At 35.5% G+C, this 21518-nt stretch overlaps 1 protein-coding gene across 1 annotated transcript in view; it reads right to left on the bottom strand.

Annotated features, from left to right (window-relative positions):
- LOC114337502 (calcium-dependent protein kinase 6) overlaps positions 1-21518 on the bottom strand; it is a 182621-nt gene that overhangs the window by 74041 nt on the left and 87062 nt on the right. The window contains exon 4 of the mRNA XM_050648381.1: positions 20711-20782. Coding sequence (XP_050504338.1) covers positions 20711-20782 — 72 coding nt within the window. The remainder of the gene's footprint in view (positions 1-20710; positions 20783-21518) is intronic.

Below are 21518 nucleotides of genomic sequence, written 5' to 3' on the forward strand. Positions count from 1 at the left end.
ATTACCAGGGTTTGGCATCCAAATAATAATGGGAGACTGCAACGCCAAAGTCGGGAAAGAGAATATATACGAGCACATAATAGGGAAATATAGTAAGCATGAGGTGTCGAACGATAATGGCCAAAGAAAAATAGGCTTTGCAACAGAAAGGCAAATGGTGATAAGAAGCACACAATTACGCCGAAAAGATATATATAAAGGAACGTGGATTTCCCCCGATAAAAAGACAGTAAATCAGATAGACCATATTTTAATAGAAAAGAAACATGCAAACAATGTAATAAATGTAAAGAGCCTGAGAGGAGCGGACTGTAACTCGGACCACTACTTGGTGAGAGCAGAATACAAAATCGAGCATAACATAAAGAAAAACAATAAGAACAATAACAACACACAGAAGAAGTATGAACAGGGAATAACCAACAGACTAATCAGGGAACAAGAAACGTCAAACCCCGACAAACAATGGGAAAATATAAAAGAAGCAATCGTGAACACAAGTAAAGCAATCCTAGCGAAAACCAAAAGAAAACACAAAACAAAAGATTGGTATGATGAAGAATGTCAAGAAGTAGCAGAAGCAATAAGAAAGGTAAGACTCAAAAATCTCATAAATGACGAAGAAAGCACTAGAGAAGAATACAGAGAACTAAGAAAAATCATGAAAAGAAAATGTAGAAACAAAAAGAGAAAATACAACGAGAACAAACTGAAAGAAATAGAAGAAAAATTTCAAAAAAAAAAGAAATAAGATCATTCTACCAGGAAGCAAAAAAAAATGGAAAGAGGTTATCAAAAAAACAACCCATATATGAGAGATGATAAAGGGAAAATAATGGGAAACTGGCAAAACTATTTCACAGAAATGCTAAATAAGAGCGAAGTACAAAATGAAACAAACCATGAAATTGAAGATGATCAGATAGCAATAGAAATACCCACAGAACAAGAAATAAAGAACGAAATAAGGAGCTTGAAAAATAACAAAAGCCCAGGAATAACAGAAATATCGGCTGAAATGATAAAATCAGGAGGGAAAAGACTACAGAAAGAGATATATGACCTGATAAAAAGAATATGGGAAGTAGAAAAAATGCCAGAAGAGTGGACCATAGCAAGGATATGCCCTATACATAAAAAAGGTGATAGAATGCTATGCGAAAACTACAGAGGCATCGCACTATTAGAAATAGTTTACAAAATCTTGGCACAAAGTATAAGAAAAAGGCTAAGTCAATATTCGGAAAAAATACTGGGAGAATACCAGGCAGGTTTTAGAAACAACAGATCAACGACTGACCAAATATTTGCCTTAAAAGAAATACAGACTACCTGTTACGAACATAAAACAGTACTATATGCTTTGTTCATAGACTTTAAGCAGGCTTATGACACAGTAAACAGACAGCAGATGTACGAACTGATGAAAGAATTGGGGATACCAAGTAAAATTGTCAGGATGGTAAAGATGACGATGCAAAACACAACAAACGAAATAGCTTGGAAAGGGTATACATCCAAAAAGTTTGAAACCAAGGAAGGATTACGACAAGGAGACCCACTATCAACAACGGCATTCAATCTAACATTGGAAGGAATAATCAGAAAAAGCAGAATAAACATGCAAGAATCGATATTTAAAAACGGCCACCAATGCATAGCATTTGCAGATGATCCGACGCTATTAGTAACAAGCGAAAAAGAACTACAAAAGTTAATGAAAAACATAGTAACAGAAGCCAAAAAATTCGGGCTTAAAATAAATGAAGAGAAGACAAAATATATGATAATGGGAGAAACCCAAAAAGAAAAAGAGAATAACATCATAGTACAAATAGATGGAGAAAAAACATACTCGTTCAAAAGAGCCGAAGAAATTATTTACCTGGGAGCCAAAATAGATGAAAATGGTCATGAAGAAGGGGAGATAAAGGCAAGAATAGCCAAAGGAAATAAAAAATATATGGAGCATTACGCACATTATTGAAATCTAAATACGTATCAAGAAAAACAAAAATAAGAATTTATAAGACTGTTATCAGACCTACAGTAACATACACATGCGAAACATGGGTGCTCAAAAAGTCAGAAACAGACCTTTTAGAAAGATGGGAGAGAAAAATGCAAAGAGCAATATATGGAGGTGTGAAAATAGAAGGTCAGTGGAGAAGAAGAACCAATAAAGAACTGGAAGAACTATATCAAGAGCCAACGATCACGACGACGATCAAAGCACAGAGAATACGATACTTGGGGCACATCGAGAGAATGGGAAGTAAACGAATGCCAAAAATGGTACTTTCACGAAGACCAATACAAAAGAGGAGGAAAGGCAGGCCAAGGAAAAGATGGAAGGACAGTGTGTATGAAGACTTGAAGAAAAGTAACATTGACACATGGAAAGAACTAGCATTGGACAGAAGGAGATGGAGAGAGGTGGTGAAGGAGTGTATAAAAAGACTGAAGTGTAATTAAATAAAAATTTTAAGTTTTATAAGTTATGTAAGTTATATTAAGTTATTTATTATATTATTTATGTAATCAGAAATGTAAACATTTTAGCTCTAGGCCTACAAGGCCTGTTACGCTTAATAAATATAAATTATTAACTTCACGACAAAATTGTACATCAATAAAAATGAAGAGAATTATATTTTATATAATTTTGATCTCTTTCATTTTTTTGCTAAAATCAATATTTGAAGTCTGAATTATTAAAATCGCACGAACTTAAGTTGTTGAAATTGCGATTTCCTACAATATCTTGTCGTCAATACCTAATCGTTAAGAGGAAAATGGTGACTAAGTATAATAATTACTGAATTATCTTATATTTGAACGGGCGGAGTGGGGGGTTGATTTATCCCCTCTACTTCGTCCAAGCCACCTGTTGGGGCGGCTTCCTTCGATGTGGTTCGGGTAAATAATTAAAACTCTTGCAGGGAGTAAGCTAAATAAACGAATTTATCTTTATTCTGGAGAATCATTTCACAAACAAACTAAACATCACTACTTTACTAAAACTTTTACAAAGAGATTTCGCATTTAGCGATCTAATAGTACACTAAGTCGATGTATGTTGACTGTTTGAGTGGCGGCACACAAATCTCGCCAAAAACAGGCGCGAAAGAAGCACACACCCTGCATTTTACACAAGAAACTGGTTTTCAGACCCAACGCATTTTCAAGTAGGCAGAAAAAACCTGCCCTGAACCTAGCCAAACTATTTTGCTGGCAGGAAAGAAAAGGCGAGCGTCAGTTGCACCATAATTTACAAAGTTGCAATCGCAACATAGTCCCCGCCTTGATGGGAACGCGTCAAAAAACAAAAAAGGGAAAACAATTAAGTATGATTCGAAAAAAGGTATAACTAAAATAATAAATTATCAAAATTCTTGAAGGTGAGTCATAGGAAGAGGACACAGTTTAGCAATAGAGCGAACGTATAACCCTTCAGGAGTTTTAACTTTTACAACTCTTACTTTGTTATCCTTTCCCGGATATATCTCAACTATCCGAGCTATAGGCCATTTAAGAGGAGGCGAGTTTTTATCCTTGAGCAAAACGAGGTCATCAGGCTTTATGCCTTCCGTAGGAGTAAACCATTTAGGTCTATTTTGAAGCCTTTTAAGATAATGGCGTGTCCAAACCTTCCACATATGTTGCTGAATCCTGGAGCATTTATTCCACAAAGACAACTTATTTTCTTGAATATGAGAGAAATCTGATTCAGGGTATGAGGTTAAGTTAGATCCAATAAGGAAGTGTCCGGGTCATCTGAGAGCGCGCACATAGGATGGAGTGAATTAAGTACTGCTTCAATCTGTGAAAGTACAGTAGATAGTTCTTCGAAGGTAAAATTGGAGTTGCCCATTACTCTTACAAGATGATACTTGAAGCTTTTTATGGCAGCTTCCCAAATACCACCGTGGTGTGGAGAGCGAGGAGGGATAAACTTCCACTGAATTTGACATGAAGTAGCGAACGAGCGAATAGATTCAGAGGTATCACCTTTGAGAAGCAACTCATATAGTTCTTTCAATTGGTTTCTTGCGCCGAGAAAGTTAAGTTCGTGCCATTATCGCTGAAAATGACACTAGGATTGCCCCTTCGGGCGATAAACCTTTTCAGAGTCAATAAGAACGCTTCAGTAGAAAGACTGGAAATTAATTCCACATGCACAGCACGAGTAGCCAAACATACAAAAACTGCCATATAGGCCTTAGTAAGGGGAGCTCTTTTGAGTTTAGAAGTCTTAATTGGAAATGGACCACCAAAATTGACTCCAACGTTTATGAATGGGCGCGAAACTTGAACTCTTTCCTTTGGGAGATTAGCCATGATTTGAGAAGCGACTTGTGCGTTAAAACGATAACAAGTGAGACAATTTTGTATTATACGTTTGATTTGTCGAAGACCATCCAGAGGCAAAAATTTCCATCTAACATTGGAGAGTGTATTTTGAGGGCCGGAGTGTAGAAGTCTTCGATGCTCTCGGGCAAGTAATAAATTGACAATGTGTGATTTCGAAGGTAACAGCAGAGGGAATTTTTGATCATAAGGAACATCCGAAAGGAGACGACGACCACCTACTCGTATCATTTGAGAGGAATCTAGAAAGGGATTCAATTTACGAATGGACTTATCATTAATCAGACGATTATCCATTAAAAGTTGGATTTCCAAACTGAAGAAATGAGACTGGGTCAATTTGATAATCATTAACTCAGAACTAGAGAGTTCATTTAGAGTAAGCGGACCGATACGTCTATGAGACTTAGCTTTTACATTGTGAATAAAACGAAGGCAATATCCAAAAATTCTCTGACGTCGAGTGAAGCACGAGAATTTGCAGAGAGTATCATACATTTGCGAATCTGGTTTTCTGATCACATGAGTAACCTTTTTGAGTTCAGGCAATTCATCAACATTAATACTCGAAGGACCATTAGATACACAAGTGTTGAAATCAACGTGTGGATCTGACAAAAATTGAGTACCATTAAACCAAAAATCACAATCAAGCAACTGCGAGGGTGCAGCACCGCGAGATAATATATCCGCAGGATTGTCTTTCGATCGTACATGTCTCCATGTATGGTTGGAGGTGAGTTCTTGTATTTGAGTTACTTTGTTGGCTACAAAGGTAGGCCAACGAGAAGGGTGTGAGTTAATCCATGCGAGAACGATTTCTGAGTCTGTCCATAAATTGACAGAATTTATTTGAGAGCGTGATGGAATCAAAACAGAGAGAATCTTCGAAACAAGATTAGAGAGTAATAATGCTCATAGAAGTTCTAATCGAGGAAGAGTAACAACCTTTACAGGACTAACACGACTCTTTGAGGAGATTAGATGGCAAGAGATAAAGCCATTTTCGTTTGAAGTTCTCAAGTAAACGCAAGCACCGTATGCGTTAAGACTTGCATCTGAAAACCCATGTATTTGAATACTTATTACATTGCTAGAATTTAGCAGCAACCTGGGAATCTTGAGATTAGAGAGGTGAGGAAGTGTTTCTAAAAATAAATTCCATTCTGAGAGCAAATTTAGATAGACAGTCATCCCAATTCGATTTTTCCAACCAAATCTTTCTCACAATTAACTTGACAGTTACCACTACGGGGTTAACCAATCCGATAGGGTTGTAAGTTGAAGCGATTAAAGAGAGAACTTCTCTTTTTGTATAGGTATCCTTGACGGTAACCTTTGGCACAAGAACTGAAAAATGAACAGAGTGAGAATTCCAACATAAACCGAGAATTTTATTCGTGTGATTGTCGGGATTAATTGCGTAACTAGCTTCATCAGAGATATGAGAAATACTTGCGAGAAATTCAGGAGAGTTTGCACATCATTTATGAAGCGAGAAACAAGCGAGTTTTAAACATTCGGTTAATTGACGATGAATCTCGAAGAGTGTTTCGAAATCATTGCAGCCGTACAACACATAATCGATGTAACAGCAATTTAAAAGAGCATCACTAGCCAAATGGAATTTGTCAGCATTGTTTTGAGCTAACACCTTAAGACATCTAGTGCTGAGAAACCCAGAGTTATTTAATCCATAAGTGATAGTTTCGAGTCGAAGACATTTCAAGTCCTCTTGAGGGGAATCACGCCATATTCAACAGAAAGACCTGTTCGGGATTCACTCGAATTTGTCTGTACATGTGACGTAAATCTGCTACAATACAGTATTTAAACAATTTGAAATTTATCAAAATGTCGAACAGTTCGCGTTGTACTGTATAACCAGGAAGCATTATATCATTGAGACTTAAATTTGAGGTAGTCTTCATACTACCATCAAAGACAACAAGCAACTTGTTACGCTATCTTTCAAAACACAATGGTGAGGAATAAAATATTTTAAATCAGAGTGAATATTTCGAGTGGAGAGAGGAACATATCTGCAATGTCCAAGTGCAATATATTCGTGAATAAATTGTTTATATTGTGAGTACAATTGATCCGACTTGATCAACTTCTTTTCGAGATTTAGAAATCGCTTCTTTGCAAGGAAAAATGATTCGACCAATTTTTTATGCTCGTTTGGAGATTTGAAAGGAAGATCTACTTGAAATCTACCAGAGGATAATATTTTAAGTGACGATTTAAAATTGTCTTTGACCTGTTGCTCCGAAGGAGTTAGGATTTTTGAAGTACAAGTAGGAGACGAGACTTCTTCAATTTCCCAAAACGACCGTACGAGTGAATCGGTATTTTGAGCTTGAACGAACAAAGATACTTCATTTCGAGGTTGGGTATTTTCTTGAATGTTGAGTGTGGAATAGGAGTCAATTGATCCAGTGGGATGAGGTACAATTCCACCTACAAGATATCCGAGGTGAGTATTTGTTAAAGTGGGAAGATTAGGGCCTAACTTTATTAAACCCTAAGTGAGTAAGTCGAAATAAATATCTGCTCCAAGCAACATTTGAACTTCGGCAGGAACACAAAATTCTGGATCAGCTAGATGAATGTTTGGTGGAATTTTGAGAGCATAAAAATCCAATGTCATTTGAGGATGCTTACACGTAATGGTTGGGAGAATGGCACAGGAGAGTGTAAATTGTTTCGTGGGATTAACGTTTGAGAAAATATTTAAATCCACCATTTTATTCGACGTCGAACAGATTTCAGATATACCAGAAATTTGAAGACTTTTTGTGTAAGGAATACACTTCAAGCGACTTGCTAATTCTTCAGTGATAAACGACAGCTGGCTAGCTGAGTCTGTGAGGCAGCGTACCTTAACAGGATTATTATGAGAGTAATAAATTGTAACACATGCTGTTTGGAGTAGAACTTCCCTTTTGCCCGAGAGTGCAGAGAGAGATGATGCTTGGTAGACATCATTAGAGTCAGATTGATTTGCTTTTCGTGAATTTGCAGAAGAGCTTGGAGTTTCGATTTGAGTATTGGGATCACGAGATGCATTACCGTGAGTACGAGAGTTTGGATGAACATTGTGAGACTGGCGAGTATTTTGAGAGTTATGATTTCCTTGTGAATCTTGAGTGACGAGTGTTTTGAAAATCGTTTCTGTTCGATAGACTACGAGATTCTTGATTTGTTCTTGGGATGAAACGAGCATTATTTGAGTCGCGAGTAGAACCGTGAGCGAAGTGGAGCAATGAGTGATGCTTCTTGCCACATTTGGCACAATTTGACATAGAAGTACATGAACTTGCCGTGTGACCACTAGCCAAGCAGTTGAGACATGCTTTCTTTACCTTGACTGTTTGATAACGCTCATCTTCAGCCATATTTAAAAATTCCTGACAAGTGTATATCTTGTGCGAGTTATTTTGACATAAAAAACATTTAAAGTACTGATTATTGTTACTATACTGCATATTATTGCTAACTGTGTTCAGAGAAGTAAAACGAGAGGATTGTTTTTGCTTAGGAGAGTGAGGATGCTCAGGAACGAGATTTTCGAGAACTTTACATTTTCTTTCGATAAATTCTAGGAACTCAGTTAAACTTAGGAGTTTTTTGATATCACGCTCGGTTTCAAATGATCTTTTTGTGTTATTAGTGTAGGAAACAGAGGTTGAACCTTGCAAAATGGACACAAGTCCGGTTTTATTTTTTTTCTGTTATATCAAGGGTTGCTTATTATAAGACTAACTTTTTCTGAAAAAATTTCGCCCCGGAACCCCCCTTTTCACAACTTTAAAGGGGGTAATTTGTGGTTTTTGCGGAACGTAGCCCTTTCTGTACCTTTTACAAAAATTTTTTTTTACAGAAATATGAAGAGGACTATATTTTCTACGATTTATTTCCCGACAGCATATGTCTATCATCCACCGTTTAGCGGGGGTGGCGCCCCAAAGTTGACAAGTTATTAAAAAAGATGTTTTAAAAAAATATAAATTTTTCCCTAACTGTAACGGAAATTAAGAAGAAATCCTGCGACAATTATTCACAAATAAGTGACTGATTTTTGGGTATAGGTTTGACTTAAGGGTAATTGCCCTATTTTTAATTACAGGGTGTTATATTTAAAAAAAACCCCTTTTATACCACCTGAACCGTTTATGCTAGAGTAAAAAGACTTTCGGCGATTACCCATGTATTGGTGCTATTTATAAATTTGTATAATTCACCCCCATTTTTTCCCCGGAAATACCCCAAAAAGAGAAGAATTAATAAATAAAGTGATTTTCTTGGAATTCTTCACACACAATGCCCTTTATTAATATGCTTCAAATATCATTTTGTGCACGTTATTATTACCCATGCATGGACACCAAATCGATTTCCTAGTGCAACCCCTATAGCAAAAAAAATAAATAAAATGGGGGTTGAATTTTTTTTTTGTTTTTTGCTTTTTGATCCATATGGGCATATGCTTCATCAATAGTGCTTTTCAAAAATATATATGATTATTGCAACATCCCTGCGGAAACCACCCCTATCCTTGAAAATATACTGCAGAAACTACCCCTATCCCTTGGCGAGCATGTTTTTACGATTTTCTCATTACCTATGCATTATTTTTAAACAAAACTTATACAAGGTTAAAGACCAATATTTACTCTAAAATTAGGTCCTATTCATTTTTTTCGTATAAGCAACCGTTACGGCACAGTGGCGCCGTAAACCTAAGATATGCTTTGGCGGGCTCCAGTTTTTGTTTTTTTTTTCATCACCTGTTCGTTTTATTAATAAAGTACTTATGTAAAATAAAACAACACAGTGTAACCTACAAATTATGACCTATGCACATTTTACATTCTTTGCGCCCCAAAGCCACAGTGGTGGCCCAAAATCAATTTTTGTATCTTTTCGCCACCTACACGCATTTTATTGCATTAATGCTACCTTAATAGCACAATATTCACCCTTAAGTGGTCGCTAGGCAGTGGCGGATCCAGGGAGGGGTGATACCAAGTGATATTATATTTAAAGATTATAAAAATATTAATTTATTTTTATAGAAATACTTATATTATATTATTATTTTTATAAGAATGGCGTACTTTTTATGCTTTAGCGACAGTGGCAGATCCAGCATCGTTAAGAGGGGGGTGCCAATTGGCTAAATTTTTATAAAAATAAATAAATATTTTTATAATCTTTTAATATAATATCACTTGGTTTAAGAGGGGGGTGATCGCCCTATCACCCCTCCCTGGATCCGCCACTGCTTAGTGACCACTTAAGGGTGAATATTGTGCTATTAAAGTAGCATTAATGCAATAAAATGCGTGTAGGTGGCGAAAATATGCAAAAATTGATTTTGTGCCACCACTGTGGCTTTGGGGCGCAAAGAATGTAAAATGTGCATAGGTCATAATTTGTAGTTTACACTGTGTTGTTTTATTTTACATAAACACTTTATCAATAAAACAAACAGATGACGAAATAAAAAACAAAAACTGGAGCCCGCCAAAGCATATATGAGGTTTACGGCGCCATTGTGCCCTAACGGTTGCTTATACGCTGTGAGCTCGTACGTAGAGGGGATACTTATAAATTCGCGAGCGCCAGTAGTGGCAAGTCTGTAAACATTTACCGGAAATTTGACATAAATGTCAAAGTGATTAATTTAAAATTAAAATTAAAAACATTAATTATAAAAAATATTAGTTGGTCAAAGCTGTGGTATATATTTTTACCTTAAATATACTTACGTTTTAAATACTGAATTTACGTTTTTTTAATGTTCCGTAATGTGTAATTATAAATTCTTAGCGCCATCTACACGATAATTGTGAAAGTATCCGAAGTAAGAAATTAATATTTCATCAATAGAACGTCAAATTGATTAGCAAAATCTTAAAAAAATCTGTTACAATTTAATTACTTTTTAGCGTTGTAAATATTAAGCGATAACAATTAAATAATAAATTTAAAAATTACCGGTGAAAGTTGAATTAGTAATCCGCCAGGAGCGACACCAGCGAAGCTCAGAGCGTATACGAAAAAAAAAAAAATGAATAGAACCTAATTTTTAGAGTAAATAGTGGTCTTTAACCTTGTATAAGTTTTGTTTAAAAAGAATGCATACGTAATGATAAAATCGTAAAAACATGCTCGCCAAGGGCTAGGGGTAGTTTCTGCAGTATATTTTCAAGGATAGGGCTGGCTTCCGCAGGGAAGCAATAACAATATGCAATAACCATATATATTTTTGAAAAGCACTATTGATGAAGCATATGTCCATATGGATCAAAAAGCAAAAAACAAAAAAAATTCAACCCCTCATTTTATTTTTTTTTTGCTACAGGGGTTGCACTAGGAAATCACTTTTGGTGTCCGTGCATGGGTAATAATAACGTGCACAAAATGATATATGAAGCATATTAATAAAGGGCATTGTGTGTGAGGGATTCCAAGAAAATCACTTTATTTATTAATTCTTCTTTTTTTTTGGGTGGTTCCGGGGAAAAAATGGGGGTGAATTATACAAATTTGTAAATAGCACCAGTACATGGGTAATCGCTAAAAGTTTTTTTACTCTAGCATAAACGGTTCAGATAATAATAATAATAATAATAATAGTAGTAGTAGGGATATTGGTCAAGTTACAGAATATATAAGAGGTGTAAAAAGTAGAAAAGTCATTAAGAGAGCTGAAGAAATAATGCGGAGCACTGCAAGACACTCGCGATACGATCCAGAAAATAACACAGCCCAACAGTGTCTGGATACATTAAAACAAAAACTCTCCGTCTATTCAGGACGATTAAGAAGGTATAAAGTTAGTAACAACCGAAAATGTGACAATGCACTTTTTGAGAACTCTGAGAAGGCGTTCTACCGAAAACTCAATTCCACCGTAGAAAGTGCCGACAAGTCTTACCCAAGCCAAGAAGAGATTCATGAGTTTTGGGGAAATCAACTTACCACACCAGCTGCTCTTAACAACAATGCTGGGTGGATAGAAGATACGACGCACAACTGTCGCCACTACGTTACAGCTAACTACGAACCATTCACTACCGATGAGGTCTCAAATATCATCAAAGAGCTTCATAACTGGAAGTCTCCTGGACCAGACGGAGTTCAGAACTTCTGGCTTAAGAAGTTTTGGAGTATTCATGAGTGCTTATCAACGTTAATTAATCATGTTATTTCTAACCCGCAGGAAATTCCATCATTTCTAACTCAGGGAACCACTTATTTAATACCGAAGGATCAAAATAACACCCAAGATCCAGCCAAGTACCGCCCAATTACATGTCTTCCAACTTTGTATAAATTGGTCACATCCTGTATAACCCGGCGTATCTACCAACACTGTGCTCTAAACAATATCATAGAGCCTCAACAGAAAGGATGCGCTAAGGGTTCTATGGGTTGCAAAGAACAACTGATCATCGACTCAGTCATTTCTAACCAGGCATTTACCAAAAAAGGAACCTCTTTACTGCCTTTATTGACTACAAAAAGGCCTTTGATTCAGTGCCGCATGAATGGCTTATAGATATATTGAGAATATACAAAGTGGATGATAACATAGTGACCTTTTTAAGGCATATAATGGCAAGTTGAAAGACTAAAATTCTCCTCCAAATACCTGGTGAAAACAATATCGAAACGGAAAATATCGCAATCAACCGGGGCCTGTTTCAAGGAGACTCGCTGAGTCCATTGTGGTTCTGTTTGGCTATGAACCCTCTATCACAGCTATTAAACTCCACTGACTCAGGTTTTAGCATTAAAAACAACAATACTGTAGTAGCGAAGCTTAATCATCTGTTGTACATGGATGATTTGAAATTGATGGCTTCTACTCGAGACAATCTAGAAGAGATGCTAGAAACAGAAGAAACATTCTCTAATGATATTAATATGCACTTTGGACTAGACAAGTGCCGTATTTTAAATATAGTCAGAGGAAAAGTACAGCCCGGAGAATTCGATATGCAAAATGGCCAGAACATCGAGGCCATGGGTGAAAACGGTATATACAAATATCTTGGAGTAAAGCAGGCGCGGAAAATTGACCATAAGCAAATGAAAACTGAAATAACTACTGAGTTTATACGAAGGATAAAACAGCTGCTTCGTTCACAGCTTAACAGTAAAAAATTTTTTAAGGCACTAAACACCTACGCTTGTTCCGCGCTTAGCTATTCATTTGGTATTGTTAAGTGGACAAAAACAGATATAGAAAATCTTCAGCGAAAAGTAAGAACGCACCTCACAAAGGCACAAAAACACCATCCAAAAAGTGCAGTAGAAAGAACGACATTAGACAAACAAATTGCTAATTTAAGATATTATTTTCAGATGCAGGCTGAAACATCTACTCTACATCGCGCTATCTGCGCAGTAGATGACACAACACCGATAAAACTGAGGGAAGCAGAACTGCGCATAAACCACCTTACTAAGGACGAAAAAGTGCGCGCCTGGATGGGTAAACCTCTGCACGGGCGACATCCCAATGAGGTCAGCCAAGATTATGTCGACAATATAGCGTCGAACTACTGGTTGACTTCAGGAAAGATGTTCCCTGAAACGGAGGGTTCATTACTGGCCATTCAGGATCAGGTTATACCAACCAGAAATTACCTGAAATATATCATCAAAGACCCTCATGTTCAAAACGACAGATGCCGATATGGATGTCAAGCCCAAGAAACCATCCAACATCTTACAGGGGGCTGCCAGGCATTTGCTGCAACTGAGTACAAGGAACGGCATGACGCAGTGGGAAAAATCCTTCATCAGGAGATAGCTATCAAGCTGGGACTTCTCCAAACCGACCATCTCCCATATTATCAATACGTCCCTGAGAGTATGCTTGAGGATGGCAACTACAAGCTATATTGGGACCGCACTGTGCTCACAGACCAAACTGTGGCGCATAATAGACCAGATCTCGTATTAGTCAATAAATTAATGAGACAAACAACCCTCATTGATGTGGCGATTCCTAACAACAATAATCTACGTACTAAATTTACTGAAAAGATCGCCAAGTACAGAGATCTGGAAATTCAAATACGGAGACAATGGAGAATGCAAAGTACCCAGACGATACCGATTATTATGTCTACTACTGGAGTCATTCCGAAGACCCTCCTCGAAAGCATAAAAAAGCTGGGCCTTAATGAACATCTTTATAAGACCATGCAGAAAGCAGTACTACTCGCAACGGCCAGATGTGTACGAAAATTTTTGGGAGATACACCTGCATACCAAGTCACCTAGGGCTCGATAACACGGAAAGAGTCCCACCAGAGCTTAATCCTTTTGATACCGTATGTATCTGGGATGAGTCAATTTTCCCCTTAGAGGGAGTGTGAGCCGCATGGCTAAATCTGGATAATAATAATAATAGCTTTATTGCCCAACAGTTTCCCATTTATAGGACAAATACAGAAAAAAAATAATCACATAATTCGTTAGTATAACATCTACAAAGTAATAGTAGAGACCTAATCTAAGTAAAGAGAAGCCATTTTTAACAAATCATTAAGTGAGCACGAAAAAATATCACAATGATTGCAAATACTATTATAATTCTTACACATGACAAAAAGAGGCGATTTAACTAATATATTTGTTCTTGCTCTTGGACACTTAAATAAAACGTTTGATCTAGATCTAACTCGAGGAACGTTGAAATTAATTTGTGCTAATAAATCACTACAGTCAATACTGTTATGTAATAATTTAAACAAAAATGTTAATGAACTAATTTCTCTCCTTAATTCTAAACTAACCATGTCAACTCTACAACATAATGTATTATTATCACATCCACGGTTAGGATAGATTCCATCAATTTTAAATATCAGATATTTCATAAGTTTTCTCTGTACTTTTTCAATATCTTTTGTATAACAATTATATATAGGATACCAAACTAAACTGCAATATTCTAATTTTGGACGTACTAGAGAATAGTATAATAATTTTATTGGTGTTATGTTGGTGAAGTTTCTGCAATTCCTAATAATGAAATCGTACATTCTCATAGCTTCAGAAACTTTTTGTTCAATATGCAAATTGAAAGTTAACTTGCAGTCAAAAATGACATTTAAGTCTTTGAGGCTATTACATTTTTCCAAAACAGAGTTCTGAATTATATAGTTAAAGTTAACTGTCGTCAATTTCCTGCAAAAACTCACTACTTTACATTTTGCAGAATTTAATAGTAGTTTGTTATTAGTACACCATGTATCAATAGCAGTTAAGTTACGCTGAAGTTCTAAACAATCGCCAATAGTGTCGATCTTACAGAAAATTTTCAAGTCGTCCGCAAAACACAATTTTTTACAGTTAATTTCTTGAAACAAATCATTAATATAAAGTAAAAATAATAACGGTCCTAGATTGGAGCCTTGCGGACCACCAGACTTAGACAGAATTAAATCTGACTTAAAGCCATTATAGAATACATACTGTCTCCTTCCTATTAAATAACTACCAAAGAATTTAATTAAATTAACAGAAAATCCTAAATTTGATAACTTGGATAATAAATACGGATGAACCACCTTATCAAATGCCTTCGAGAAATCTGTATATACGACATCAATTTGTCCTTGTTCATCTAATACTTCAGAAATAAATTGTGTTATCACTACCAGGTTTGTGACGGTAGATCGTTTATCTATGAATCCGTGTTGAAAAGGTGCAATATAGCCGCGAAAACACGGATATATACGATTATACAGAACAATCTCGAAAATCTTTGAGAAGTTACACAACAGAGAGACAGGTCTGTAATTAGATATATCAGATTTAACTCCATTTTTAAATATAGGACATACTTTTGACTCTTTCCATATTTCAGGATATTTTCCAGTTTCCAAAGACAAGTTAAACAGTTTTTGAAGCGGTTTGACAAATATTCGTGTACAATCTTTAACTAGAAATGCTGGAATATTATCTGGACCAGTCGTCATTTTATTTTTTAATCTTTTAAAAGCTTCCAGAATTTCATTTTCTTCCAATTTCAAAAAATTAATGGTTGGTAAATTAAAACCCTGAACGCTAATGTCCTCTGGTTCATTATTGTCAGTAGATACATATACTTTTTCAAAAAATGTTTTAAAAGCGTTGACAATATCCTGGGGATTATCAAAAGTATTTCCCTCATAGCACATTTCACCTGGAATTCGCGATGACTTATTTTTAGTATGTACATAAGACCAAAATGATTTTGTTTCAATGGTAATACTGTCTTGAATGTTTTCAATGTAATTGTTATATGCAGTTTTAATTTGCTGTTTAATAACTTTGCGCAATCTTTTAAATTCTATGTGATATATTTCGTTTCCTGTTTTTCTATACATTTGACGGTTTTTGGCTTTGAGTTTAATATTTTTAATAATATCTGAGTGATACCAATTTGGATACTTATGTTTATAATTTTTGTATACCGGAACATATCTATCAACTATTGTATACAATATATTATAAAATTGCTTTAATGCTATATTTACATCATCGTAATTATCTAAAAAGTCCCAATTAGTTTGTAATAGTTCAGAATACAGAGAAGTGAAATTTGCTTTCCGAAAATTATACATTTTCGAATTAGAATTTGGTAAAAACCTAATTTCCTTTTTTCCCAAATTATTAATCCTTATCATAAGTGCAGGATGATGACCATCTTCTTTAACCAGTGAAGAATCATCATGAATAATATGACATTTCTCTGATGACATTACTAAATCCAACAAACGACCTAAGTTATTAGGTATTGAACTAAATTATTGTATTGAACTAAATTAAATAAACTTAAAAAATCTAATACACTTGATGTTTTTATATCTAATCTGCTTTGATCTACAAACTTTCGTACATTGAAGTCACCTAATATAACAATGGTTTCATTAAATATATCCAGTTGTTCTAAACATTCAAAAAGTATTCGAAGTCTTCAGAACTTAACTTATCAATAATATAAAGAACTAAAACATAAAATTTTCTATAACCAACACAACATTTTACAGCTAACATATCGATTAGGGGAAACTGTAGATCGTATGTGGATACATCGATAACAGACGATTTAATCTCCGTCTTCAGCGCTAATAAGACGCCTCCCCCAGTGGTTTTATCTACAACATCAAATTTTCGATCCTTTCTATACACATCGTATTGATCAGGAAACAACTCTAGACTGGACACATCCTTGTTCAACCAGGTCTCACTTAAAGCAATAATGTCATATTCACCCTCACTTACACTAGTATAAAACTCTGAAACTTTAGAGTTAAGACCACGTACATTTTGGTAATAACATATAAGTTCACATCCTATAACACTGTCGGGCTCTATTGGTTTAAAGGCACTACCTTGGGTATACCATTCATATACTTGATTTTGAAAGATCCATTTCCACTCGCATTCATGTTGTTTAGTTCAACCTTTACATTGTTGTAATAATTAATTTGATTTCTAGTTCGATCAAATGACATTGACACATTTTTGTAGTTCCCATTTCTTAGAAATTTAGCTTGCCGTATTAAAGCAAATACATCATTTTCATCATCTAATATGACCTTAATTGGTCGAATTCGCCCTTGGTTAACTTGCCCAAGTCTGAAGAGCTTAATGTTGGCAGTATTCACATTAGGACTTACGCTTGAGATTATTTTTTGAACTTCAGACTTATCGCTATTCTTACGATGATCCTCAGATAGTTGTTGATCCTGTTCCGGCACACCAAAGAAAATAACATTTCGTTTCCTTTTATTTCGTTCGTTGATTTCTTGTATTATTTCTTCCATTTCTAGTGGGTTCGAAGAAGATTTCAAAATCTGGTTATCATTTTTTAGGGCTTGTATTTCAGCCTGAAGTGAGAGAATTAATGATTTTAAGTCCTTAATCTGATTACCAATTTGTCTACAATGTATGCAAGACCAGTATCCCTTCTCTTCATCATTAATCAGTTCAAGCTCATTTGCACTAATGTTAACACAAGTATGTCTAAATACTTTAGTACACACAGAGCATTTTAACATTAAATTTGGTTTGTATGATTTGCTGCAGCAAGAACATATTAAATTTGACGGCATATTTCCGAAAATACAGCTAACGATACGCTTATGTTCCTCCAAATACTGTAAAAAGAACAAGAAAAAAAAACAGACTGGAATGTGTTACATTACTTTATGAATTCTTGTAATTAGCAAGCAATTAAAAATTCTAATATACCTGTTCCAAAACACTAATTGCAAATCACTTTTTAGACTAGTAAAAAGAAATCACAACAAATATCAAATATTAATACGTTGATTCGGTTGATTCGGTTTTTAAAGAGATTCGATGTTGCTTCGATCGTGTCTCAACTACTACTACTACTTCAGATGGTATAAAAAGGGGTTTTTTAAAATGTAACACCCTGTAATTAAAAAAAGGGCTATTACCCTTAAGTGAAACCTCTACCAAAAAATCAATCAAATATTTGTGAATAATTGCCGCAGGATTTCTTCTTAATTTCCGTTAAAGTTAGGGAAAAATATATATTTTTTAAAAAAATCTTTTTTAAAAACTTGTCAACTTTGGGGCGCCACCCCCGCTAAACGGTGGATGATAGACAGATTCTGTCGGGAAATAAATCGTAGAAAATATAGTCCTCTTCATATTTCTATAAAAGAAATTTTCTGTAAAAGGTACAGGAAGGGCTACGTTCCGCAAAAACCACAAATTACCCCCTTTAAAGGGGTGAAAATGGGGGTTCCGGGGCGAAATTTTTTCAGAAAAAGTTAGTCTTATAATAAGCACCCCTTGATATACCAGAAAAAAAAAATAAAACCGGACTTGTGTCCATTTTGCAAGGTTCAACCTTTGTTTCCTACACTATATAGTCTAATTTTTGAGTGAAGAGATTAATGAGGATTAAGTCAGCGAGTTGACTTGAGACGTTTAGATTTGCTAAAGAAGCGAGATGACTTTTAAGTTGAGTTAAAAAATCCCTAAGAGTATGTGCATTTGGTTTCGTAACGAGAGGAGCACTTAATAAGCTATTCAAATGGCTATTTACTATTAAGTATTTATTTTCGAATCTATTGCATAAGTTTTTTATTGCGATTTCAAAATTGGAGTCGATTATTTCAAGATTGTCAATTAATTTTAACGGTTCATTTTTTAGCACTGATTTGAGATACATAAGTTTTTGCGCGTTGGGTAGTTGTTTATCATCTGTTATTAATTTTGTAAAAACCTCAAAGAAACTGGTCCATTCGGATATTTTACCGGAGAAAAACGGGATTCTTAGCCCGGAAGCTTTACATTTTGACTTGTGCTGACAGACGGTGTTACATTAGTTACAATGGGTGGAGTCTCCAACGGTTTCGCAGATAATTGTGTGATTCTCTCGTGCAAATATGAATCTAAATTATAATACTGCTCTTCAACTACATCCCTATCTAAACTGTATTTTTCGAAATCTTCTAATTCGAGTTCCTTTTGTAGGACGAGATATTCGCGATAAGTTTCGTTTAATACGTTTTTTCGTGCAGTGCATTGACCACACTCTAAGACTGCACTTTTATTTTTTGAGACAAATGTTTGAATTCTAGTAATGGAAGCTTTCGTGTGCCCCCTCAATTTTATAATTTTTACAACATCAGTCATTTCAACATCAGTCATTTTGAAAACGTGAGAGAAATAATACAAGTTTTTAAAAACAACGAGAGATAATTTGTAATAATTCATCAAACGTTTAACAATAAGTGACCAAACCGCATAAAATCACTGCCGAGCCTAAAACTTTTAAATTCATAGCCGGCGAAAACATAAATATACGCCCCACGCGAACTGAAAAAACCTGTCTTCACCTGTAATAAAACTTCTAATAACGATTTTAAGTTTTGAGAGAAGAGAGAGAGAGGAGAACTGGAAAATGATAGGTATCGACGAACAATAAAACCTGCTTTTCTACCTTCCGAGACGGGTAAAAACTTCGAATAACAAAAACTGCTTCTGCCTGCCTTCTTTGACGCCAAATTCGATTGTGTGAGAAATTCAAATATATTTTTTCTTTGTGAAGAAATGAGAAAAAACAAAGCTGTTTTTTACGAGTTGCGTGAGATCTTGAGGTTAATGCGTGGAAACGCCTTTGAATAAACGAAAAATGATCGCCGTCGTGCTTTTTGAAATGAATCTCCAACTTCCAGCTTTTACAGGAAAACAGGACTACTTCCGGGGTAAATGGGATCAACTTCCGGCTCGATTGACCATTGAACGGAGTGGGGGGTTGATTTATCCCCTCTACTTCGTACAAGCCACCTGTTGGGGCGACTTCCTTCGATGTGGTTCGGGTAAATAATTAAAACTCTTGCAGGGAGTAAGCTAAATGAACGAATTTACCTTTATTCTGGAGAATCATTTCACAAACAAACTAAACATCACTACTTTACTAAAACTTTTACAAAGAGATTTTGCATTTAGCGATCTAATATTACACTGAGTCGATGCCTGTTGACTGTTTGAGTGGCGGCACACGAATCTCGCCAAAAACAGGCGCGAAAGAAGCACACACCCTGCATTTTACACAAGAAACTGGTTTTCAGACCCAACGCATTTTCAAGTAGGCAGAAAAAACCTGCCTTGAACCTAGCCAAACTATTTTGCTGGTAGGAAAGAAAAGGCGAGCGTCAGTTGCACCATAATTTACAAAGTTGTAATCGCAACAATATGTATTATTAATTTTACGAGATAAATGGATAAATGTAGGTACAGAAACAAAAATAGAGCGAATTAAATTTTATACAATTTTGATATCTTTCATTTTTTGTGTTACAACCTTTTAAGAACCTACGTATATGACAAGCATAACGAGACACAAGCGATTAACAAACCCTAGACGCTGACGTCATCAGTAGCAAAGAGTAATTCAAAATCGAACATAAAACTTTCAATAAGTATTGATTTGAGTAAAACAATGACAGATATCAAAATTGCATAAAGTATTATTCTCTCTGTATTTGTTTATACACGTAAAGTTAATAATAAACGAGATAATTCAATAATTATACTTCCCCTTCTCTTCCACTATTTACCCCATTAACCGGAAAATATGGACCGCATATCGTAAAGAGGAATATCGTATATAGGAATGGCGGATACATATTGAACAACAACACACTTCTCCTTTTAAATCAAGATTTTTGAAAATAAAACTTTGGGCAGTTCGTCATTCAAGGTCAAATACTGTCCTAACTGGACTATAAGCTATTTTTAAACAACCCTAATGAGAATAAGACATAGTAATATTTACCTGCGCCCCACTCTTCTTCAAAATCATTTGCATCCATGAAATATGAAGCTATTGGTACATGTGACTCGCAATCTAAAACCAAAGAATAAATTAATAAAGCTGTAGTTATTGTTTGATATTAAAATTTTCAATTACTTTGAATACATGTATGTGTGTAAATACCCACGTCACTGATAATTGACAATCTGTACACTTTTTTTTAAACATACAACGGTACGTGTCATATTAAACAATCATTATGATCATTCTCTTTGCCTTATCCCTATGCGGGGTCGGCTTCCCTAATTGCATTTCTCCATACAATTCTATCTTGAGTCATATCAATATTCATCCCCTTTACCAACATGTCCTGCCTAATCGTCTCCCCCCACGTCTTCTTTGGTCTTCCTCTCCTACTCCTTCCAGGAATCTGCACTTCAGCAATTTTTCATATTGGGTGATTACCGTCTCGACGTTGAACATGACCAAACCATCTCATCCTATGCTCTCTCATTTTGGCATCAATTAGTGCCACATCTAAACTTCCCCTAATATACTCATTTTTAATTTTATCCTCTTTTGTCACTCCACTCATCCATCTAAGCATTCTCATTTCCGCCACATGCATTCGTTGTTCCTCTTTCTTTTTTACTGCCCAACATTCAGTTCCGTATATCATAGCCGGTCTTATGGCTGTTTTATAGAATTTTCCCTTCAACTTCATTGGAATTTTCCTGTCACACAGCACACCACTCGCTTCCTTCCACTTCATCCATCCAGCCCTAATTCACTGCATGCATCTCCATCTATTTCTCCATTACTCTGTAAT

This window comes from Diabrotica virgifera, chromosome 4, assembly GCF_917563875.1.
Source record: "Diabrotica virgifera virgifera chromosome 4, PGI_DIABVI_V3a".
NCBI classification, from domain to species: Eukaryota; Metazoa; Arthropoda; class Insecta; order Coleoptera; family Chrysomelidae; genus Diabrotica; species Diabrotica virgifera.